The 26041-nt window shown below is 39.5% G+C and overlaps 1 protein-coding gene across 1 annotated transcript in view; it reads right to left on the bottom strand.

Moving 5' to 3' along the window:
* Positions 1-1665: 1665 nt before the first annotated feature.
* The window catches only part of LOC131253722 (ABC transporter A family member 7), a 54305-nt gene continuing 29929 nt past the window's right edge, over positions 1666-26041 (bottom strand). The window contains exons 8-18 of the mRNA XM_058254861.1: positions 25621-25783; positions 25407-25532; positions 25219-25302; positions 24031-24398; positions 7076-7276; positions 6143-6252; positions 5912-5996; positions 5058-5186; positions 4851-4956; positions 3469-3557; positions 1666-2139 (exon numbers count right to left, since the gene is read on the bottom strand). Of these exons, the coding sequence (XP_058110844.1) occupies positions 1840-2139; positions 3469-3557; positions 4851-4956; positions 5058-5186; positions 5912-5996; positions 6143-6252; positions 7076-7276; positions 24031-24398; positions 25219-25302; positions 25407-25532; positions 25621-25783 (1761 nt within the window). The 3' untranslated portion in view covers positions 1666-1839. The remainder of the gene's footprint in view (positions 2140-3468; positions 3558-4850; positions 4957-5057; positions 5187-5911; positions 5997-6142; positions 6253-7075; positions 7277-24030; positions 24399-25218; positions 25303-25406; positions 25533-25620; positions 25784-26041) is intronic.

Below are 26041 nucleotides of genomic sequence, written 5' to 3'. Positions count from 1 at the left end.
GGAAATGATCTGGGATCCTTTCCATGCACCTAGTTGCATTTGCATTCGTTGGTATCCACATCACCTATCTAAACCGTCCGTTAGGTTCCGTCCACCCTTCATCCAACATCATGCAAAAGTCACAAGGATCTGTGGTGGTGAGACTAGATTCATCTTCTGCAAACAATCTTGTCCATCCATTTTCCACTGACTTTATGGTTCGAATCATCAGATTAGTATGATTTCCTTAAGGCAGCCTATGAAGAAATGGCTGGATCTAATGGACGGTCCAGATAGGTATGGATGCCAACAAATCCAAATGGTACCAGGTGCATGGAAATGTTTCCATGCAATTAGCCAATTCCGCCATGTGCTTAGTTCCAACGATGGGTCGTCCACCTAGTTGTATTGTCTTATACTCTAAAGTCCATGAGCCATGGACGAGTTCCACGCTAGGCTCGGCCTGGACCCACATTATAAGGTCCAAGGCTCGAGTCCAACATGTTCCTAGCAAAGAAGGCCCAAGCCCCAAGTCCAAAAACTGGTGTGGCCCTGTACTGACTCGACCCGATCAAATCCCAATTTCTCGCCATGAATGGCACATGTGTATAACAGAACAGGAACACATGTACACATGTAGTTGGGCTAGGACGGGCTGGGCTGGACTAAAATGTGACCTAAGCCAAAAAGTCGGACAGAAAACTGGTGGAACCATACGTGGGGCCCAAGCTTAGCCCATGGCCCAAGGAAAGGAGTCCAAGCCAGCCTAAAGCTGTATTAGGCTCAGCCCGGCCTTGCCCGTTGCCTACCCTACGACAAATGTTAAAAAATTTGGGTCAGGTAGGGTAGGGCAGGGACGGCGCATTCATCCATTAATCATTCTCAAGCCCATGTACAGCCCAAATAAGTTCTGGACCAAAGTCAGCCTCGATTCAACTCACATACCTCAAAAAGTGATTTTTACTAGCCCAAAACGAGCTGGATTTGAGCCGCACTGAGTTATTACTGTCATCTTAATACCATCTAATATACAGATTAAGGCTCTTAAGTATAGTTTATTAAGACTTGCTCTTTAATTTAAGGAAAACTATTGACTTTTAAAGAAAAGTAACTCTTTACCTTTATTAAAGCTTAATAATAATAGTTTAAACTAGCTTAGGTCGATATTATATTATAATACCATTAAGACTTAATTAAGAGACTTAATTATCTTATGAATTTTCTAAAGAAAAATGTGAAATTGGGACACTATTCAAGAGTTTTAAAATTCCTTGCACACATGAAAGTTAATCGTTTCTTCTCATAATAACTCGGGTTCGAGTGCACACCTTGACGCACAAGGGATACCATTGGGTTTGCAGCAATGGTGCGATACCCCTAACATAGGTTTTAGGTTCTCAGGGTTCCATTCTCTTGGGTACGTACTTGCGTGCTCAATTCAGATCCTGCCGAAAATGTCAAATGACCCACGGAAGGTACCACAGGTATGCGGTTCAGGTAGGATCAGGTTGCAGATCCCATGCAACTTAGAACCATGAAATGGCCCTTATGAGCCCCATGTCGTAGCAACAATACCGTGCTGCAAAATGGTACAAAGCTCAAGCAATGCTGTGATTGTTGGGCCTCCTGTGGTTCCAGTTCACAGTGCATTTTGTTATGTTCTTGGCTAGATAGGCATTACCATAAAATTCCCAACAATTCTAAACCAATTCAATTAATGATAATTCAATAATTACAAGAACGCGGAATAACAATGGCCCACAAAACATGTACCTATATTACATGATCTTATTCCCACCACCGGCATATAAATAAAATCACACAAACAAAGAATTAATAGAAGTATAGGCTTTCAACTAATCACGAGAGCACGTTAAAGGACTGGGCCCCACGAGCAACCTTGATGAAGACATCCTCCAATGTGGTGTCAGCCAAACCCCATGCATGGATGGTGAACTTCCTCTTTGCATTCTCAACTGCTTGGAAAACATCAGCGATTCTAACTTCTTGCTTGGGCAGCTCAAACTTCTGCGTTCCTGATATGTGGTATATCCGGTTTGCATTTGGAGAGAGCCTGAGTACCAAGTTTGCCACCTCTTCCTCTTGATTCGAAGATGTTGTCATCGTAAAGACATATGATCCACCGTACCTTCCCTTAAGCTGTCACAACCCATGTATTAGTAGTAATTCATACACCGCAAGGAATGCCTGGTCGACTCTCCACACAAATTCCCATTCAAACACATGGCAAATGTATAGAAAATCCAGTCAGTTCATCCAGTGGGGCCCCCAACCAACCCATGGTGGCGAAAAGACTTGACTGGCCAGACTAACAGTTAAGAGTTGAGGAAAACAACAACCATTGACCATTTTTTGGGTGCTGTCCTAATCCTTTGTCCAGGATTGTCTGGCAATCCTGATTTACACCACAGCACAAATATGGGGTCTGGAGGATGGACAGTCCGGATCATGTGTTTGCCATAGTTTCAAAACTCGCCAACTCAACTTGAAACTTGGCCAAGTCAACTCGACTCCATGAGATTTTGAGCTGAGTCACTGGGAAACTAAGTGCTGGCTTGAATTGGTCAGGATTCGGAGAGATTCCTCAAGTCAAAGAGTCAACTCGATGGCTCAGTCAACTAAACATGACTCGGCGTGACTTGAACCGAGTCTTGACTCGGTCAAGTTTCGAGTTGAGTCACTGAGAAACTTGGTACTGGGCTTGAATTGGCCTGGACTCGGAGAGACTCAGAGATTTGAGTAAAAGAGTCAACTTGATGGATCAGTTGACTCAACATGACTCAACTTGACTCGAATCGAGTCACCCAACTCCTGAGTGAAGATTTTATTAAAAATAAAGAAAGTTGGGAGTGGGATTCATACCCCAAACCTCAAACAAATGAAGCAACACCCCTAATCAATGAGGAAATTGTGTAGTGGTTGGTTTGGTCATGTGCAATGGCAATTGTGTAGTTGTTGGTTTGGTCATGTGCAACTGAGACCAACAACTGCGGCGGTTAAGAGTGAGTTGGAGCAAGTCGAAGGCTCTAAAAGGGCAAGGAGAAATTTCAAAAGGACGTGAGTGGAGGTAGTGAGAAAATACTTGATGACCTATGGTCTAACTGAAGTTATGGCTCTTGATAGAGTGGAATGGCAAAAAAGGATTAATGTAGCCAACCCCAATTAGTTGGGACAAGGCTTAGATGATGATGATGATTCACTTATAACATATTTAACTATTTTAAATATCTAGTTGAGACAGTCGTCTTTGAGTCAACTTGACTTGGAAGAACATAGAGTCAAGTTTTCGGGTTTTTGAACTAGGATTAGAGTTGAAGATGGACCACGAGTTATGATATTCAATATGAAAAAATAAAATAAAATAAAAACAGGTTCAATCCAAGCTTGCTACCAAGAGAAATTTGATACAATGGTCCCTTGCAACAAATAGTAAAGGCTCTTTTCAAGAAATGAATTGAGTAAATTTACCTCTTTTGGGTTTCCAACACATTGCAAGCTGCCATCTACAAAGATTCCCAGTCGATCGCATAGAACCTCTGCCTCTTCCATTGAATGTGCTGAAACCAGCAGGCAGGTTTTCTTAGTGTTGGTGTTGGCCAAAGAAGAACTTATGCCAATATGGCTGTTTGAGAACTATAACAGCATCTAGCTCCAAAATAAACAGATGGGTAGTTTTGATGCAGGAACTTCCAAAGGACTATGGGAATGGCTAAAACCAAGGTATTCCATAACAGTAACAGTGGCCGTAATTAGAGCTGGGCACGGGACAACTCGACTTGACTAACTTGACTCATCCGACTCGTTCAGACCCGACTCGATCCGAAACTGAATGCGTGAGTCGGTCCTAACTGAGTAGGCTTCACCCAATCCGAACTCAAACCGAGTTGAGTTCGAGTTGCCCAGTAACTCGACCTGAAACTCGATCCGGTTAGACTCGACTCAATCCGAAACCCGACTCGACTCGACTCGTTTTCAGGTATATTTAAATAAATTAATTAATTTTTTTAAAAAAAAATCTAATTTTTAACTATCTCGAACCCAACAGGCTGCACCCAACCCCGACCCGATCCCAAACTCTCTCCCTCCCTCCCTCCCCCATCCAAGCCCAACAGCCACCCACCACCACCACCACCCTCCTCCTCCCTTCCCCCCCCCCTCCGAATCGGTGCCAACTCGACCCGACTTGGTACTTCTGACTGGATCGGACTTGGTCCAGATCAGTCCAGGCCATGCCCGGATTCGGATTGGGTCAGGCATGCTGGACTCGGTATCAAGTTCGGGTTAGGCCTATTTCAAAACTTGATCGAATCGGGTCAGCCCTAACTTGGTCCAACTCGACTTGATGCCCAGCTCTAGCCGTAACGGCCACCTCCATTACCTTTTCGATAGGGTCCGTAACCAGCCATTACAGCCCCTCCCTCCCTCTGTTTGAAGAAAACCTGTTTCATCCCCATAATGGCATTTTTTCCATAACGGCCATTACGGCCCCCGTAAGGTGCAACTGTTACTGCTATGTGACCGTTTTTAATTCCTTGGCTACAAACCAACACAGTCAGAAAGAGCATCAACAAATGCATTTATACTCCACTTCTGTTGAAACCAGTTGATATGTCGTCCAACCAAGTCAAACTGAATGCAAATGTATGCATCATGGTTGGCAGGGCTTCCACAGTGTACTCTTATCTTATTAACATTCTTTGTATTTGGTGCATGTGGAAATGGAACCCGCTCTTTTCTCCCATAGATCATGAGTCAGATGGCTCACTCTTATCTGATTGTGATTTGGGTATTTTAACATACCCTTTGATGCAAAAAATGGCAGTCCAAGAAAGGAAATAACAAAATATTACTAGTAAGAATAATTGCTCGATCCTGCTTTGCTTGCTTCACAACATTCCACAAGTTGTTTCTTGAAGCCGGGTCTAATCCAGTACTAGGCTCATCCATATACACAACCTAGCAAGATTTCCAAGTCGATACGCTGTCGGTAAGATTAAACATCTAAATATTCAAATGAGACTGACATGGAATGATAACGGTGACGAGGATATTCATACTTTAGGATCTCCGATCAGTGAAATGGCTACGCTAAGCCTCCTCTTCATACCACCACTATATTTCCCAGATTGTCTATCACCAACACCTCCATGGAAAAGATTTACACTCTTCAAAGATTCTTCCACTGCCTGAAACAACAGCAAACAAAAGCGAAAACAATACACTCACATATGTGCAAGTGAAGACACATTTCAACAATGACAAATTGAGAGGCAAACATGAACACTGGCAAGCAAGTGTTAATGTTGGACATAGACATAGGGTGTCAGACATGGCGACTGTTCAAATAGATTATAGCTGAAAAAAATTATATTTTAGATGGGAGAGGAAGGGCGATTTTGATGCATAAGTGATGTTCGTTTGCCTGACATGGATGGATTTAAACTCCTAGAACTCGTTGGGCTGAGGACGGATCTGTCTGTTATCAGTAAGTAATTTCCTTCTGCTGAGCTATTGTTAGATGTCCAGGTAAAAGCATGGTTTTAAGACTCATTCAAGTCAGGTGCGACTTGGATGAATCGACTCGGATCCAGCACTACCCAAATCTGGTTCAGTACCCCGAGTCATCCCTGACTGATGCAAGTCGTGCTGATGCACCCCCCAACTCAGGCAAGTTGCGGCTCGATGTGAGACCCAACGAGTTTATCCAACTCTGAGTCTAAAACCATGGGTGAAAGAGGTAGATTGGCATCCGGTGGGCAGCTGATTGCAGAACTTATGTCAATTTATCAATAAAAGCTGGCCAAAATTGTAGGGAAAAGGCTAAGATGATGATGACAATGGCCTTTTAACCGACCCAAATAGCTGGAACAAGGCTTTTATTGTGAATGAAGTGAACGCAAGGAGATCTTACATTTGTTAAGGCAGAACCTTTGAGGTTCTTCAGTCTACCATAAAACAGCAGGTGCTCTCTCCCTGTTAGTGTTTCCCAAAGCAAGCTGCATTGCAGTCAAATGATTAAGGAAAGAAAATAATGAAGATTTCCCTAATCAGTAAGTATCATATTCACAATCATAGTGTACAATGTGTTCTATTTCAACCATGAACCTGGGATTGTATCTCACAAGAAAGGGATGTTGCTTACTCATGTTGTGGACATACACCCATATTAGTGTATATCTTGTCCATGTCAGTGCGTATGTCCAATCCCTGAACGAATGCAGTGCCTGAGGTTGGAGTTATGAGCCCAATCATCTGCCAAGAGGTCAGAACTTCTTCAGGTTGTGTAAAGCACCACAGATTACATGTAAAGGTCTGATTAGTAAAGCATGGTACAATGGAAATGCATGGATTTGTAGGGAAATGGTGTTTGATTTTGGTCACCAAACTAAACGGAACTTCCCAAGACTGCTCGATGCACTTGGTACTTGAGGCAGTTTTGAAAATGTGATCTGCATTAAGCAGGCTATCTTTTACCCATTTCTTTCCTGAAACAAGGGTAAGATAGGGATGCGATGTTTCCTGTTCTTATCTCAACCACGATTTGATTGTATCACATTCTATTGCCCTTGGGAACTAGAAACAACCACAGGCAACCTCTTTCGTAATTTGAAATGATCGCCATACTTCAAAATGACCAGAAAAAACAAAAAAGATATTATAGAATTACAGCAGAAGTGTATGAATGTTTGGAGACACTGTTAAATTTTGTGACAAAATGCTATATGCAAAGCTATAGTTTAGATAAAACAACATGGTCGCTTTTGGGTATACCACTAAATCATGGTTGTACAGACTTCCTGCGCTTGGAGTTCGACAATGTGAACTGACTTGAGCACGATTGTGGTAACCCACCTACTCGGCCCCAAAACATGGGTGAGATAAGAATACAAAGCTCTCGTCTTATCTCAACCATGATTTGAAATGTACCTTCTCTTTTGTCTTTTGAAATGAGAGGCATGTTTCAAGATGATTGGCAAAATAAATAGGAAATGTTTCGAGAACAGTAAAAACGGATGGGAAACAAGTTTCTCATAATAAGTCCTACTCAAGTTTAGTAAGAGTGGCTTAGACTAACCATGTTGATAAAAGAAGTCTTTCCAGCACCATTAGGGCCAAGCATACCAAAGCATTCCCCTCGAGGCAAGGCAAGAGACAACCCTCGAACTGCAAACTTCTCTGGGTTTCCATCCCTCCCCGGGTACACCTTTTTGAGGTTATTGCAGATGATGGCATGACTCGTACTAGGTTCGAGTAGTAGTTGATTAACCACTTCCCTCTGAAACAAATGAAGAGAAGATATTACATTCATACATAAAAAAAATCAGATGTGTTGTGAATGGTGTAATGGGAATTTGAGTATAATCCATCTCCAGTAATCATTGGGAGATAAGAATGAAACAGGTAAAGCCACTTCAAAAGGATGCTTGTCTGACTAAAATGAAAGGCTCCGAATTCGTCATTTTTTATGGTTTATGTCTTATTGAATAACAGCAACATTCGAGGAGAGTACTTTGAGGAAACATGAAACCGTTATGCTGGAACCTTCCACAATGATGAACTTATTCATCCCAGAAGGGGCTGAATCTGATATTCACAACACTGGCTGTAATAAACTAGAAATAAATTTAATAGTCAATTTTGTAGATGCCTGGAAATGGGCTCATCTCATTTTAGTTTTAGTTAATCATAACTAAAATGAGATTAACTCGTTTTCAGGTGCCTAAAAGTTTTTATGCAAATGCGATTAACATGAAAACAAATGGAAATGTATCCAATGAAGTAGCTTGTCCAATGATAACTTCACTCTTGGGAGAAATGTTGATGATGTAGGCCCCAAGTCCCACCATGGGGCCCAACATATGCTGAATTTGGGCTGTGTTAGTTGCTAGAATTGGGGCCTAAATGTAGGGGATCTGATTTGAAGATATCATTGAAGATTTTGGGGATTATTTTTTGTAATTACAATTTCTAGGCTAGATTTGAAGGCAGTGTTGTTATCTTCGATAGATTAGACTGATTGATTTGACATCAATCTAATAGTTGGAGGGATCTTAATTAAAGATTTGTAGGGATTTTATATCGTGTCCTTAGAATGGGGGTGGGTCTATTGGTTTATGAGGTGATCTGTTCCATATTTTCTGAGTTTGTGAGCTTTCTCAAGTTTTTGTAAGAGAAATTTGAATATCAATAAAGTTATCTCCCCTTCTACTCAAACATTCCTGTGCATGCACTCTTGTCCATTTCTTAGGGATTCGGGTATCCAGACCTCACTGATTTATAACCGGGGCTGCACTATATCTTAATTGACAACTGACTTGTGAACAGAGATTATCTAAAATTCTCAGGAGAAATCTATCCAACTCATTTCACCAGTAAAGAATATTATTATCATCATCTATACATATATGAATTTCCACAAGTTTAGTCCAGCATACCTAAATCAAGGATACAGAGAAAATGCAGTACTTTTCCATGAAGGATACAGTAACTAGGAGGCTAGGACAAAAGTGTCAAAAGGTTCAGTCATGGAGGAAAATTGGTTTCTTTCAGCAAGAAAAGAAACAAACCCAAAAATACAAAACTCCCTTCTGTGTTCATATGAGGACCCAACAACCAGATACCAATATCATTCACAGATTTATACTAATGGCTGGCACTACAACATCATGCCTTTGAGGATTCTCCAGATGAATGAAAAAGAGTTTCTTCTTGAAGCAGAAGAGGTCATAACTCATATAACATAGGAATGGTAAAATTCATTGAGGTTATGAACATTCTTTAGCATAGTTTAAAAACCCAAAAACTCAACTTGATATTCATCTGGGTTCAGTTGACTCAAAGACTCAACCCGATTCGACTTGATAGTTAATAAATATAAATTATAACTATCAGGGGTTGTAATGAATATTTAATATAAATTACATGCATATAAGTATTAAAAACTATATCAAACAATGAGGCCATAGTCATACGTAGCTTAACAGTTGTGTGCATGTATGAGATGAGAAGAGGTTGGGTGTTTGATTCTTATGATCCTTTAATATATATATATATATATATATTATTTTTCCAGTGCAAGTGACTCAGCAGAGTCACCATGAGTCGCATCGAGTCAACCAAGTTATCCAGTCAACTTGATGAGTCTTGTTGGTTTAGTTGTATGATTTTTTTTAAAAAAACAAAAGAGTGAGAGTGAAAGTTTGAGCAAAAAAATGCTTTGAACTTTCTTTGGGTTTTTGCTTGTGGGAATAGTCCCACATTGGAGAGAATGGAGAACTTTTTCCCCCTTATATATATGAGCATGTGGTAAGCTTATGTTAAGCTCTTGAGTATGCTATACCATGGACCACACACGGGCACACGCGCCCGCCCGCCTGCCCCGTTGTGTCGTATGCGCGGGCCGGGCCCAGGTTTGGGCTTGTCTACATGATTCCTTTTTTTTTATCTTGTTTTGATTTCTTTTTCTTTTGACCGAGTATGTTGCTACAATACATGGCATTTCTATGCAATGTTATTATGATTGTTTGTAAAACTAATGTTTATGTTGGTTGACACATCAGTGCCAGGTGTCCGGCACAATAAGCCTTACGATTACTATAAATAGTATTTTCGGGAAAAAACCTAGCAAGGCAGTAGCCGCACTGTCCAATCTTTCCAACTTAAGAAAGAAGTTCTTTCTCAAGAAAAAAATCATCATTGCTTTGTTTTTCTATTCAAGTGGAGGTATTGTGAGAATCAATCACATGGTGTTTAAGCCTGCCGTTCCTAGCCGATTGGTGGTTGTATCTCAAAGGCTTTTCGTTGCAGGAGAGATCTGGATCGGTCATCTAGGTCAGGAAAAGGGCACAAATAGTCTGAAGGAAAACGACATGGATCCGCGCCTCCATTGAGTTTGTTGATATTATCTTTTCCATCAATTCATTCATTAATTGATCCAGGTGCATTCCTTCAATAATATTCTGTGTATTTCTGATTTCATAATCTGTCGTTAATTTCTGATAATATCTATAGTTTTATATTTCTAGTTAATTTCTAGTGCATTGAAACAACAATCTGAATAATCTTTTTCATTGTACAAAATTTATTTCATGTACAGATCTAATGCGTGGGCATTTTCACACCAACCTCAAGTGGGGTGGCCTGTGGGATGCGGGGGCCAACTCGGGGTGGGCAGCTCGCGAAACCCATGTGATTTGGGGCCCGTATGAGGCAGGTGGCTCATGTGAGACAGAACCCATGGATTAGGGACCCACGAGGAGGGTTTGGCCGAGGACCTAACCCATGGATTGCCTGGGCTATGAGATAAAGGGATTAATTCGCCATGCTCTATCAATTCGAGCTTTTAAAGCAAATGGTTAATTGCCCTGCATTAAATTGGTATCAAAGCGGGGGGTCTCGCGTTCGAGACTTCTCACCCTTGTGGTTAATTATCCTGCATCAAGATCTCTTCAGAACTATTTATTGGCCTGTGGGATGGGGGGGCACACTCGGGGTGGGCGGCCCGAGGAACCCATGTGAGGCAGGTGGCTCATGTGAGGTGGAGCCTATGTGATTTGGGTACGCCCCCTCGTGGTTAATTGTCCTACATCAAGATCTCTTCAGAACTATTTACTTTCGATACAAATCTGTGTAGATTTGTTACCCTTTGCTCCAGATTTGTTCATATTCCTTTTAATTGTCCATATTCGTTCCATTACTAATATCCGCAGATCCATATTATTATTTTATTTAGATCTAATTTATAATATAGATCTCTAGCATAATATACTACAAATCCAATTATTTTATTTTTAGCTGCTTAGATCTGATAATTATTTTGCAAATGTTTGTCAAAACCTGCTATTATATCAATCTGCAACTGTTAACGTTAGATCTGTTGTTTCATTTATTACAAGTTTTCACATTAATCTGCTTATCAAATTCATCTGATTTATCAGATCCATCTAATTTTATAGATTCTGCATTTATCAGATTCATCTGATCTGCCAAGTCTAATTAATTCTTCTGATCTGACAAGTCTAATCTACCATAATTTTTTAGCTAACTAGATTGTCAGAATTGTTCTATGATATTGTCTATCTGGACTTGGATATTGATCTTTCTAGACCTTTAAATAAATTTTATTCGTGTAGTAATGTTGATATAATTTGATACATCTCTTAACCTGAGTAACTGATGTCCTCCTCAAGAGTCACTCCCTCTCCCCTGTGACAATGCACTTGTTTGATGGGTCAAATTTTAAGAGGTGGGATAAGAAAATTGAATTTCTCTTGAGAAAAGAGAAATTTCTGTACATCTTAAAGGAAGAACTGGATACTCACATGATGGAACCTTATCGGTCCTAGAAACTTAAGAAATGGAAAGAGGATAATGATCTCTGTAAAGATCATATCTTAAATTGATGACAAACCCTATGTTTGATCTTTACTGTGACTATAAATCATCTAAGGATCCTTGGAATGCTCTCACAAAAAAATACCGCAATGAAGAGGTTGAATCTAAAAAATATGCGGTAAGCTGTTTTAACCGCTACAATATGGTAGATGGCAAATTTGTTGTGGCTCAAATAGAAGAAATCCAACTCCTCTTCAATGAGGTACTACAAGAGGACATTAAGGTTGACGAACAATACTTGGTTACATCCGTTATAGATAAATTATCACCTGTGTGGAAGGAATTCCAGAAGGACCTTAAACGAAAGACCGATGGTTTTACAATGGAAAAGTTGATTGTAGACATACAAATTGAAGATGAGGCTCGTCTTCAAGATCGTAAAGACGATGGTCGTCCTAAAGTCCATAATGTTAATATTAAAATTCGACATTCCAAAAAATCAAATAATCCTAACAATAAATCAAATCATGACCCGAAAAAACCGAACAAGAAATTCAAGAAAGTTAAGGCTAAGTTGGGTTGTTTTGTGTGTGGTGATCCGGGTCATTTTGCTAGGAAGTGCAGACATTGTAGAGGAAAAGTTCAAGCTAATACAATGGAAGCAGATAAAGCTACTGAAGAGGAACAACTGGTGGCTATGATCACGGAAACATGTGATGTCGATGTGAAAGAGGGCTGGTGACTTGATTTAGGAGCTATAAGACATGTTGGGTTGGACAAATCATGGTTTAACACCTATGAACTATACCAACATCACTAGATTATTCATATGGCTAACACAACAACTGCTAAAGTCACTTGAAAAGGAAATGTGACTCTCAAGTTTACTTCTGGGCGAGAACTCACCCTTAAAGATGTACTACATGTCCCAAAACTTTGGAAGAATTTAGTGTCTCATCACTTGCTAGATGAGGCTAGTACTAAGGCCGTAACTGAATGTAGGCAGTTGTTTTTTCCAAAAATGAAAAGTTTGTAGGGAATGCTTATAAAGTAAATGGCATGTACAAACTACTTGTTGACTTGAATAAAGCTTCTTCTTCTGCTTACTTTATTAGTGTCCATAATGTGAGTGTTCGGCATGGTAGATTGTGTCACATCAATCTAAGTGACAAGTTCTCTTATGATAAGTGTGTACACTGTAGTATAGCAAAATCCATCAAGAAACCTTTCAATCTGTCGATAGGGATTCTAAACTCCTAGCCCTGATCCATTCTGATAAATGCGACCTAAAAGAAACCCAAACCAGAGGAGGTAAAATGTATTTTATTACCTTTATGGATGTCAACTCTATGTTTTGTTTTGTGTACCTCATTGGGTCCAAGGATGAAGCCTTAGACAAGTTAAAACCTACTAGGCTGAGGTAGAAAATCAGCTTAACCGCAAAATTAAATGCCTTAGAAGTGATAGAGGAGGTGAATACACCTTTTTGGCCTTCAACGAATTCTGTGAATCCCATGGGGTTATTCACCAATTTACTGCTCCCTACACTCCTTAGCAAAATGGAGTTGCTGAGAGGAAAAATAGGACGTTGATAGACCTAGTGAATGCCATCCTTAGTTCTTCTGGTCTACCTAATAACTTTTGGGGCGAAGCAATCTTAATGACTGCCTATATCCTTAATAGGACTCCTTCGAGCAAAAGTGACAAATCTCCCTATGAGTTGTGGAGAGGAAGGATTCCTAACCTAAATTATCTTAGACGTGGGGTTGTCTAGCTAATGTTAGACTAGTACATCCCAAATGGGCTAAGTTAGGAGATAGAACTATGAGTTGCATATTTTTTGGATATGCACTCAACAGTAAAGCTTATAAGTTTTTAACCTTAAGTGAATCTTCAATTATAAAATCCAAAGACATTGATTTCTTCAAGGAAACCTTTCCTTATAAATTGAAAATTAGTGGGGGTGAGCCTCTAGATCCTGATACTAGATTTGTCGAATGGTCTTCTCTAAAGGATTCTATTGAACCTGAAGCTATGCCTAGGGCTAGTAAAAGGCCAAGGGTTATAAAGGATTTTGGACCTGACTTTTATCATTATAATGTAGAGCATGACCCTGCCTCATTCTAGGAGGTTATGTCATCTCACGATGCTTCATTTTGGAATGAGGCTGTAGACACAGAGATCGACTCCATTAGGTGGCGTTTGGGGCATGGGTTTAAGTGGGATTTGGTGGAAGTGGGTTTCAAGATCCCACGAATTATTGCAGGGTGTGTTTGGGAATCACATAAGGTATGGATTGTGAAGCCTTTCTTGGAATCAACGCTGGAACAAGAGTTACTACCACCATACTTTGGATTTTGTGTAGCTTCTGGTCGGTGCTGTGGACCCCACCATGATCTATGTGTTTTATCCATGCCGTCCACTATTTTGAAATATAAGTTTTGGGCTTCATCCCAAAAATGAGGTAGATATAAATCTAAGGTGGACCACACCATCGGAAAACAGTAGTGATTGAATTACACCATTAAAAACCTCATAGGGCTAACTGTGCGGTCCACTTGAGATTTGGATCAAACTTATTTTTGGGCTCATACCATAAAATGACATGGAAGAATGGGTGAACGGCACGGATGAAACACATACATCATGGTGGGGCTCACAAAGCACCGACCCATATTAGCAAGATGAGATGCCAATCCGTTTCCCAAACATGGAGTGGGATGGCCTCAATCCATGGGATTAGGAGACAATCCCTTACACAATGTAATCATTACATTTTGGTAATTCCATCCCACTTAAACCCATCTAATCCCATGCTCCAAACACCCCCTTATAGCTAATCATACTTGGAATCTAGTTGACTTACTCGATGGTCTAAAACCACTCGGTTGTAAGTGGATTTTTAGGAAGAAGCTTAGACTCGATGGTTCTATAAACAAGTATAAGGCCAAATTAGTAGCCAAGGGATTTAGACGGAAGGAATAGATTTCTTAGATACCTATTCACCTGTCTCTAGAATAACATCAATTAGAGTATTGATCGCTACTGCATCCTTGCATAACTTAAACATACGTCAAATGAATGTGAAAAATGCATTTTTGCATGGAGATCTTGATGAGGAAATCTACATGGAGCAACCCGAAGGGTTTATAAACCATGCTCATCCTTTAAAGGTGTGCAGATTGGTTAAATCCCTGTACGGCCTTAAATAGACCCCTAAACAATATCATGCTAAGTTCGAATCCATTTTAAGAGATGACGGCTTTAATATAAATGAAGTAGATAAATGTATATATTATAGGAACAATGGTGCATTGAGTGTCATTATATGTTTATATGTTGATGACCTTCTAATATTTGGGTCAAATAACACTGTCATAAATCAAACCAAAATATTTTTATCCTCTAAGTTTGAAATAAAAGATTTAGGAGTGGATAATGTGATCTTGGGATAAAGATAATTAGGAAAAAGGATAAGATACTTCTTTCTCAATCTCATTATATTGAATCCATTCTAAAGAAGTATAACATGTTAGAATGCAAGCCCGTTTGCATCCTTATGATCCTAGTGTACACCTATATCCTAACAAAGGGACAAGTGTGGATCAGAATGGTTATGCTAGTATCATTGGTAGTTTGAGCTATGTGATGAACTACACTAGACCGGATATAGCCCATGCTATGGGAAAACTACTTAGGTTTACTAGTAATCTTGGAAATGAACATTGGGAAGCTGTACGTAGAGTTTGAGATACTTACAAAGACCCAACACTATGGTTTACATTATGGTAGATATCTAGTGGTATTAAAAGAATATTCTGATGCTAATTGGAATTCTATTTCCAATGGTTGTAAAGCAAACAATGGCTACATCTTTCTCATAGGAGGAGCTGTAACTTGGAAATCTAAGAAGCAATCCATTATCTTAGACTCAACTATGGAGTCAGAGCTATAGCTCTTACTCCGCTGCAGAAGAAGCCGAGTGGTTGAGAAATATTTTGTATGATATTCCATTTTGGAGTAAAATTGTACCTTCAGTTAAGCTAAATTGTAATGGTAACACAGCTATCAAGCGTGCTAAGAATGCACAATATAATGGTAAAAGGAGACCGATTAGCCGAAAACACTGAAGGATTAGAGAGTTGCTCAAAGGAGGAGTGATCTCTATAAATGAAATTAGATCAAATCTGGTGGATCCTTTAACTAAGAGCCTTGCAAGGGAAAAAAAATCTATAACATTGCGAGAGGAATAGTTCTCAAGCCAATTGAGTGAGTTGCCTGTAATGGTAACCCAACATGTATGTCTAAAGACCCCAAAAAACAGGTTCAATGGGAAAATTGAGTAACAAAGTGGTTCTATGTGGTACTAGATTAAGGAAACTGGGTCCTCACCCATTCTAATGAAGAACTAGTACAACTTGTGACAATCTAGAGGATGAGGTTAGACCTCTTAATGAGTACTATAGTCCTTATGGATGGGACGCATGGTCACAAGTGCGTCCTTGATAGACTCACCGATATGAGTGTGAAGGTTTGGCTGCCTTCTATGAGAATTTGGCTAATTCTCTACAGCTCTCATGAAATTGGAAAAGTATTAATCTTACCAATCACTAACTTATTTTTGAAAGACTTAGGCCCCATTTGTTAAATCTGAAGTCTAAAGCCTAAATCTGAAATCTGAAGTTGAATCTAAAATCTGAAGCCTGAATCTGGAATCTGAAGTCAAAAAACTTGTTTGGTAATTATGGCTGAAGTCTGAAAATTAAGTACTGAATTTGAAATAATCTGTTTGTTAACAAACATATGAATTGTCTGAAATATGTTAATTTGACACATTTGCCCCTATCTCCTGTTTGAAAATATTTTACATTATAAAGAAATTATTTTTTATTAAATGAAAACAAAATTATTCTATTTAATTCAAATAAACTATAAAATACTTAATAGAAAATTAAAATATCATTATTCATGAATACAGATTGCAAATTAATGATTTGTATGTATAAGTGTGGTGGAATTTTTTGGGATAAAGATATAAAATGATATGTAAAAAATGAATGAACTGAATGGATGAAACACATACATCATGGGGCTTCACAGCACCCACCAGGCTGGTGGCTGGGGGAATAGCCAATCCGTTGATACGTGGATACGTGTCGTGCGAAGACGCTCCTCAAGGTCCTTGTATGAAGGTTTCAAAGGAGATCAAAGTTACATGGGCCCTACAATAATGTATTTATTTTATCCGCATCGTTCATAAATTTTTCAAGATTATTTTAGAGCATTGTCCAAAAAATGAATCATATCCAAAACTCCAATGGACCACACCAAAAATAGTAGTGGGATAATGATTTTCACCGTTAAAAAATTCGCAAGGCCCACTATAACGTTTATTTTCCATTTAAGGTATTCATAAGGTCAAAAATATCTGGATGAAGAGGAAAAACAAATTTCATATTGATCCAAAACTTCTATGACCCTAAAAGGGTTTCAATGGTACACGTTCAATCCCCTACTGCTTTTTGCAATGTGGTCCAGCTTATCTTTATATATGTCTTATTTTTCAGCTCAAGTCTTATGAAGAGCTCGCAAAATGGATGGACGGTTTAGATATAACAAATACATCATTATGGGACCCACAGAACTTGCTTACGTCAATACACCGGCCAATTCGCTTCCCAATCCCGTCCCTAACTCAGACGGGGATTCCTTGCGAAAGGGTTTCGCATGAAGTTCCGGCGCTGGGAACTTAGGTGGGGGCCTACCGTGATGTTTGTGAGAAATCCACTCCATTGATCCGTTTTGTGAGTTCATTTTAGGATATAAGGACAAAAATGAACCGTATCTGATACTCAGGTGAGACAAAAATGTGAGTATTGAACATCAACAATTGAAATATTTGTGTGGCCACAGAAGCTTTGAATCAAGATAATATTTTTGTTTAATTTCATCCCAGTATGAATGACATTATAAACGGTATAGATGGCATATAAACATCACTGTCTACGCCAGGAACGTTTCAATGGCAGGAATTTCCCTGTACACATTTTCCTTTATTGCGGCCCACTTGAGTCATGGATCCTTCTCAATTTTTCTCTCAAGTCCTAAAATGATCTCAAAAAACAGATGGACGGGGTGGATTTCTCACAAACATCACCGTAGGCCCCACTTAAGTTTCTAGCGCAAGAACTTCCCGCGAAAGCCTTTAGCAAGAAATTCGCGTCCCCCTGACTCGAGACAGATTGGCTACTCCCTGGGCGGTGCTCTATTAGCCCCTCCATGATGTATGTGTTTCATCCATTCCGTTCATCTTTTTTACAGATCATTCTAGTGCTTCATCCCAAAAACTAGAGGGATATAAATCTTAGGTGGACCACACCATAGGAAAACAATAATGATTGGAAATGCATCATTAAAATCCTCTTAAGGCTCACCGTACTGTTTATTTAACATCCAATATTTTTATTAGGTCATACAGGCCCAAATGAAGGGAAAAAACAAAGATCAGCTTGATCCAAAACTTTTATGGCCCCCAAAAGGTTTTTAATGGTCGACGCTCATTCAACACTGTTTCCTGTAATGTGGCCCACTTGAGATTTTGATATACCTAATTTTTTGCCCCATATAAGAAATGATCTGAAAAAATAGATGGATGGCATGGATGAAACACATACGTCATGGTAGGGCCCACGGAGCACCGACCATCAGCCATTGGCGGGTGGCATTGTCCAGGACGACGCAGAGTTCCACGAGGACGCGGATTGCGTACTACCCCCGCCCGTCCTAGCTCCGAACGGGCAGTTCTGTGGGCGGGCCCACCCTGATGTATTTGTACATCTAAACCGTCAATCCCTTTTCTCAGATTATTTTAAGGCATAAATACAAAAATGAGGCAGATCCAACGCTCAAACGGACCACACCAAAAATAGCAGCGAGATAATGATTTTCACCATTAAAAAATTCACAGGTCCACCGTGATGTTTTTTTACCATCCAACCCATTCATTAGGTCATGTAGATGTGGATGAAGTGAAACATAAATATCAGCTTGATCTGAAACTTCTCCAGCTCTCAAGAAGTTTTTAACGGTGGACGTTCAATTCCCACCTTATGGTCCAATTAATCATTGGACCTGCTTTTATTGGATCACACCTTAAATTATCTGAAAAAGTTGATGGACGGTGTGGATTAAACACATAAATCATGGTGGGGCATAAAGAAGTTTCACCGGTTAAAGGTTGATTTTGTATTGCGTAAATAATCTAAAAGAAAAAATTTCCGTAGTAACTTGAAAAGGGGTACTTTTGGAAGCAAAAATTTTTGTTTAATGAAAAATCACGGAGCGCATTCCGCCTTCACCATTAAGCCAAACTCCTCTCACGGAAAGAATTCAGTGAAAAACCACTTAGCGCTTTCCATCTTCCGCCTTAACAACGCATTAACAAACACCACTAAACATGGAAAAATTTCCCCATTCTGCGTTAAGTGCAAAAATTCAGCGTTAACAAACACAGCCTTAGTCCACTAACTCGATCGGACCGGTTGTTACTCAGTTAAGTCAGGATGGACGGTATGCAGATCTGCTAGGCGGGTTTTTGACTGGGCCAAGCAAATCTAGCACCAAAATCTACCCAAAAAATCTCTATTTTCACTTGGAGGTTGTTTCACCGGGCCGTCCCCACGGATGATAGGACTCAAGCGAAGGGTATCTCCTTGGCTTCCAATTGTTGGTGCTGCGTCAGTGAGATAAATTACTCTCCTCAGCCGGAGACGTTGGACCATCTTTTCTACTCTGGGGCGATTGCCACCACCGTTTGGATAGAGTTCATGAATATTTTCGATATCCACCTGTCTTCCCCCTTTTCAACTGTAGATCTCTTCTTTTCATGGTGGAATTCCTCTCAGTCTGGTAGAATATCTCATCTTATTTATCGCTTAACTCCGTGCATCATTGTTTGGGAACTATGGAAGATGAGAAACTCAGCCAAGTTTGATGGGACCGTCCCTTTTAGCACTAAGGTTATCAGCAATGTCAAATGGCTGCTAGGAAGGATGTTCTAGGGTACCCATGTTCCGAACCAGATCGCTCTCCACCTTCGTCTCTATCACAGATCCACTGTGCCTCCTTCAAGTCTTGTTGTTAAGTGTTCTAAACCACAACCAAGCAGGGTGAAAGTTAACATTGATGGGGCTGCAATTGGTAATCTCGGCCCGAGTGGGGGAGGGGGCATTGGCAGAAATGCCAATGGAAACCTTATTTTTGCATTCTACTCGGGCTACGGTCAAGCTTCAAACAACAGAGCAGAACTTCGTACTCTCTATGATGCGATGCAGCTTAGTATAGAACGGGGTCTGCAGGATGTGCACATTGAGTCAGATTCTTCCTTTGTGGTGGATGCCTTCAAGGGGAAGTCGGTCCTTCATTGGAAGTGGGATTACTGGATATTGAGAATAAATAATCTGCAAAAGGAAGGTCATTTCTCCATTTCTCTTATTCCCCGAGAAATCAATGGGCCGGCTGATGGGCTTGCTCGATTGGGAGCGGCCAATCAGGGATCTTTCTGGGCGGATAGGTGGTCGGACCTTCCTAGGCTGATCAGGGGGCTCTGTTTCCTCGATAGAGTGGGTATTGGAGCTTTGAGGGAGATTTAATTTCTGACTTATCTCTGTTCGTTCTTTTGTATAGCCACACGATAGGTGGTACAGGGCATCTTTTTGTCTACCCGTGTGCACCCGAAAGCCTTTTCCTATAACTTTGTTGATGATTATGAATGGACGATTTTCTTCAAAAAAAAAAAAAAAAAAGAAAAAGAAAAAAGAAAGACTTAGTCCACTAAGTCTATGGTAAAGGATTACTTCCCACTAAGACGAGGTTCAAGTCTATATGACACCTTTGTTTGTGCACGTGAGGTCAGATGCGCACATATCTTCCTTTTCTTTTCAAAAATAGTAGGGGATTGTTGGTTTCGTTGTATGGTTTTTTTTTTTTCTTTTTAAAAAATTAAAAGAGAGTGAAAGTTTGAGCAGAAAGTGCTTTGAACTTTCTCTAGGTTTTTTCTTGTGGGAATAGTCCCACATTGGAGAGAAATGAGAACTTTTTTTCCTTTATATATAGGAGCATGTGGTAAGCTTATGTTGAGCTCTTGAGTATGTTATGCCATGAACCACACGGGCGCACGCACATGCTTCCGCCACGTCGTGTCGTGTTGGGCGGGCGGGCCAGGCTCAAGCTCGGGCTTGTCTACATGATTCCTTTTGTTTTATTTTGTTTCGATTTTTTTTTTCTTTTGATTGAGTTTGTTGCTACAATACATAGAATTTCTTTGCAACGTTATTATGACTGTTTGTAAAACTAATGTTTACGTTGGCTGACACCTCAGTGCCAGGTGTTCGCCACATAAGCCCTACGATTACTATAAATAATATTTTCGGGAAAAAACCTAGTAGGGCAGTAACCGCACTATCAAGCTTTCCAACTTAAGAAACAAGTTCTTTCTCGTTTTTTCTCAATAAAAAATCCCCATTGCTTTGTTTTTCTATTCAAGTGGAGGTATTGTGAGCATCAATCACTTGGTGTTTGAGTCAGACGTTCCTAGCCGATTGGTGGTTGTATCCTAAAGGTTTTTCATTGCAGGAGAGATCTGGATCGGTTATCTAGGTTAGGGAAAGGGCACAAATAGTCTTCAGGAAAGTGATATGGATCGGCGCGCCTCCACTGAGTTGGTTAATACCATCTTTTCCATCAGTTCATTCATTCATTAATCTAGGTGCATTCCTTCAATAATATTCTATGTATTTCTGATTTCATAATCTGTCATTAATTTCTGATAATATCTATAAATCTATATTTCTAGTTAATAATTTTTCTCCATTGAGTCAACCAAGTTATCCAATCAACTTGATGAGTCTTACTGAGTCAGGGCTGAGTCACTGCCACAACTAACTTTCCTAAGGACTTGGCTCACAATATCGGCGAGACAAGTTAACTCAGTCGAATTTCAAGTTAAGTCAGCAATTTTTAGAACTATGTTTTGTAGTCATCACCAAGTCCTTCTAGAACACAGATAATTGTGTTGGTGTCCCTATAGGTTCAATGGTGCTTAGTCGATCAAAAAATTCCATTGAAAGAATTTAGATGCCACAAAATAGATTGTCTATTCAAGCAATGGAGGTCGAGTTTTAATATCATCACTTTTGTTTAGGCTTGTTGAGAATATGAGTGTGCAAATTTTACCAAAGAACATAATCAGACTACACATTGATGAATTGGGCCAAACTCTTAGTTGTTGAGGTGGATGGTATCCACACTGGTACAAAGCAGTGTAGCCAAAGGTGACCCAGGCGCATGCCTAGGAGTTTTGGGCCTGTGGCCCCTCACCTAGACCTTGGGCTAGGCGCTTACCTTTAGCTTGCACCTGGGTGTGCCTAGGCGTGCTTGTGTAGATGTGGCTTTTTACGAGAGGCACGCTTATGGGTGCCTCATTTGTGTGTGTGCGCGCGTGTTTTGCCCAAGGTATTCAATAACGGTAATGGTAGTCGTAACCTCAACTGTCGTTACTTTTATGATATGGGCCATAACGGCCGTTATGGCCAAATTTTATTTTATTTTTTAACTGTAATGGCCCGTTACGGACCATTTTTTCTGTGATGGCTGTTACAACCATGGCGTAACCGGCAACCGTATTTGGATACCATGGTTTTACCACCCAATAAGGATGCAAATAGATAAGAAAGGGCCTTTAAGCCCTATTTCAACAAATTTTCTAATTTCTTTTGAGATTAAAGCTAGAGATATTCTTCACCCAAATTCTAACCAACCAACTTCTTTCATTTCTTTTTCTTCTTGATTTCTTTCTAATAGTGTGTTAAGCTCATCATATTGGAGTTCTCGAAAGTATTTGAGCTTCCATTGCTGTCGTACAAGAGATTTAGGGTGAATTGGAGGCTCTTTTTTTCTTTCTTTTCTTTTTTTTTTTTTTTTGGGGGTCAGGATTTTGAAAATTGGATTATAGGGTTTGGAAAATTTAGGGATTTTTGGAAAATGGAAAATTTAGGGTTAGGATTTGGGAAATTTAGAAAATTAGGATTGAAAATGGTGAAATTTGGAAAATTTTGGGAATATGGGGTTTTACAGTAAGAGGAATCATGTTCGATTATTTCAAAAAAATAAACGTATAAATAATTAAATATTATATTTTATTATATAATATTAAAAATTGTGGCTGGAATCCCTGGGCATGCACCTAGGTGTTTCAAGCGCTACAGGGGCAGGTGCACTTGGGGTGAGTCTAGTGCCTTTAACTACACTGGCACACATTGATAAATTTTCTTCCATTATACACATTTTGGGTTTGGTTTCATCTCCTAGGTATTCTTACCATTATTACCATTAGAAGCATGATCCTCCATCAAAATAAACTTTGGCGAAACTACTATAGACCCCTATAAATGCACTAAAATATCTTTCCTTGAGATAATACAAATAATTTGTGCTTTCCATATAACTGTTGACATAATTGGGCCATATCGCTCTGGACCACGGGCCATTCCCTTTACTTAGGCCTGACTTGGACCGTGGGCTTCTTATTTCCCTTTTATTAGTTCTCTTTTATTTTGTACCTTTTTTCTTTTTTTTTTAACTATTTTCTCTAAGGGTAGTTTATGTAATTTTTCCATTCACTTAATATATAAAGAGAGAGGGCTGGACGTTGAAGTCTCTCTCTGAGTTTCTTTTTTATCCGAGTTCTTTCCTTTGACAATAAGAAAGTTGGTATGATCTACTTTTATTGTAATTAGTGCGGAGAAAACTAAATTTGTTACAAGGGCAGCCATTGCTTAGAAGGGAAATAAAATTAGAAAGAAGACAATTTTGAAGATTTGGAGTTAAGAGGAAAGCAAGGCAAGAAGTCTACGGTTCTCTCTTTTTCTGAAGGAGACAAGATGAAAAGAAAGCAAATATAAGACTGATATTAATGAAGGATCGCATGATTGTATATGCTACTGGTTTGATTTACAACAAATAGTAAAGGAAATTGGAAACAATATAAAGATGTGAAAACAGGGATGCAAGATTACAAAAAGAGGAAGATGAAGGAGAAGGGATGAGGGAACAAAAGATGAAGAGTAGATCAAGGAGAGAATGGCTGAACTAAAGCCTGTGATTGTGGTGATGCTCATATGGGATTATGGGATCATTGAGGGAAAACTTTAGTCCCTAGATCTCATAGTTCAAAAACTCGAAAGCTTGACTAGACCGGAACTTCAGTTGGATAGGGTCTGCTCAAAGGTTCAACCAGGTAATTTTAAATAATACCTCAAACTAGTATATGTATTCATGAAGTAATAACATATGGACATTATGAAGCGGAAAAGTTACTCCTAATTAAATCTGCATAACAAAACTAAAACAAAGATGACCTATCTTCAAACCAAAAGAAAAGATATATATATATATAGAAATTTGACCGAGTCAAGTCAGCTGAGTTTCAAGCCGACTTAACAAAATTTCAGAAATATGTTCCATACAGCATCTATTTGCACCTGCAGATGCGTCTTTTGATTGCTCATTGTGGCATCTTCCAACCCCGCATATTAAAATGAAAGAAACACAAGACTCTTTCGCATGCTAACAAAATAGCTGAGAAATGAACTCAACACCTCCAAAATGCATAGCAAACATATAGAGAGTAAAAAGTACCTCCTGAGCAACGTCCGGTTTCTCCATTTCAACAAAAACTTTAGATCCCTGCCTTTGCAGACTGGGCTCCCGAAAAGTTGGCAAAGGCTTCTTCCGAAAGCACCGGAAAAAGAATAGAGGATGTTTTCTGATTCCACTGCCTAAAGACGCAACTTGATCTAAATAAAATGCAAACGGAAGCAGTACTAGCCATTCTACAAACATGATAATCAAGACATCTCTCATTCCGTTGTGCTTATCATTCAAATCTCTCCAACGCATACCATCAGTTCCCATAAAATTTCCAGTGAAGGAATATTGTGCAAACTCATATAGCCCCCGAAATAGAGAAAATCCGGGAAAAATCTCCATCACAAGAAGCCAACCTCCTATAGAAACAGAAGATCAAATACATCATGGTTATGTCATGGGGAGATACATAAATAGCAGAGGATTGAATAGAGAGAAATAATACTGCAATACAGGCATCACAAAAGTAATATGAGGTGAACGTGCATAATGTATAACCAGGACCATTGCTCTGATGGGCCACCATGTGGATGGGCCATGGACCGAAAGTCATTCTGATTAGAAACTCTGACCATTCAATTACAATGGTGTTGTCTTTTTAAGGGGCTGTTTCTTTTGCCAATTTCCCTGGTAATGTAAAGGAAATGTGTCATCATTACAATTTTACTACCACCAAACCAAACACAGAATCGCCGGTCAAATGCAAATGTATTCAGGAGGCAGGTAAAAGAATTTGTAATCATTGCACTTTTTCATGGCATGACCGTGAAAATCTCGAATCAGTGTATTTTGGTGATGATTTGACATTAATGTAAAAATGTCATCATTACGATTTTACCGCTGATAAACCATACATGGGAATCGGCGGTCAAATGCAAATGTTGTCAAGAGACAAGTAACTTGTAATCATTGCACATTTCCTTTACATTACTGTGGCTACCACAGTCTAATAACGTCACTTGTTGGGACATGGCTTGTCCATGTGGTAGCCCAATGGTCCTGATCACCACAAAAAAGTGCGACACATCCAACATAGTTCATGGAACTCCATGAAGCATGCGCATCACCATAGAATTCCTCTTGAATAAGAGAAAGAACATGACATCAATCTGAAAGGACAGAAATTTCAAAGGTGATGCAAAAACAGCTATTATTTTATTCTTGATTTCACCAACTTACTTGGGAAGGATGTATCTTCAACAAAAAACTGGAAAAGAAAGGCCCCAAGGAGCCCCGATCCGAACACAGATATATACCCTAATACTGACATCATCAAATTACAAATGCAAAAAGTGTTAGATAATTCCTTGAATAAAAGATGGGTTTTGCTGTTCACGGTAGATAAAATCATTTGATTGGGGCCGAACCTGTCGCAGTCTTAATATCTGAAAAAACCGTCGACAACAGAAAGGCAAGTGCAATCTGCAAGTTTATATAAATAAAATAGAACACAAACTGTATGCTATAGTCGTTCAAGGTGAAGAATTTTAACCCTGCACGTGAATAAAGAACCTATTTAATTCTAAAATAATTTATTTGAAATAACTGTAAATCAAAAAGGTTTGCTGGGTATTATGTTACCTATAAGAGAGCCAAATATCACAAAACATAACACATACAATGATGATATTAAAAGAAAATAAGCATAGGAAATTGTCCAATAAGGACCATCTCCAAGCCCGTGCATTTTCATCATGATCCGTAAATTCCGTTGCTTCTCATAAACAAGAGATATCAATATAACCTACATCAGAAGGTGAGAAAACTATTTAGATTCAGTATAATAAACATCACCAGAGGCGTGCGTGCATGCGTGCGTGCTTGACATCACCAGAGGCGTGCGTGCATGCGTGCGTGCTTGACATCACCAAAGGCGTGCGTGCGTGTGTTAAACGTGTTTTTACATCAATGAAAGAAAAATGAGCAGGCAATTACATGTGATTGCCAATTTAAACTCTCCAGAAAGTAGCTAGTTGGCCAAAGAGTGCAAAGAGAGCCAAAA

Source organism: Magnolia sinica, chromosome 1, assembly GCF_029962835.1.
Source record: "Magnolia sinica isolate HGM2019 chromosome 1, MsV1, whole genome shotgun sequence".
Taxonomy (NCBI): Eukaryota; Viridiplantae; Streptophyta; class Magnoliopsida; order Magnoliales; family Magnoliaceae; genus Magnolia; species Magnolia sinica.
This window is presented reverse-complemented; position numbering and strand designations above follow the sequence as displayed.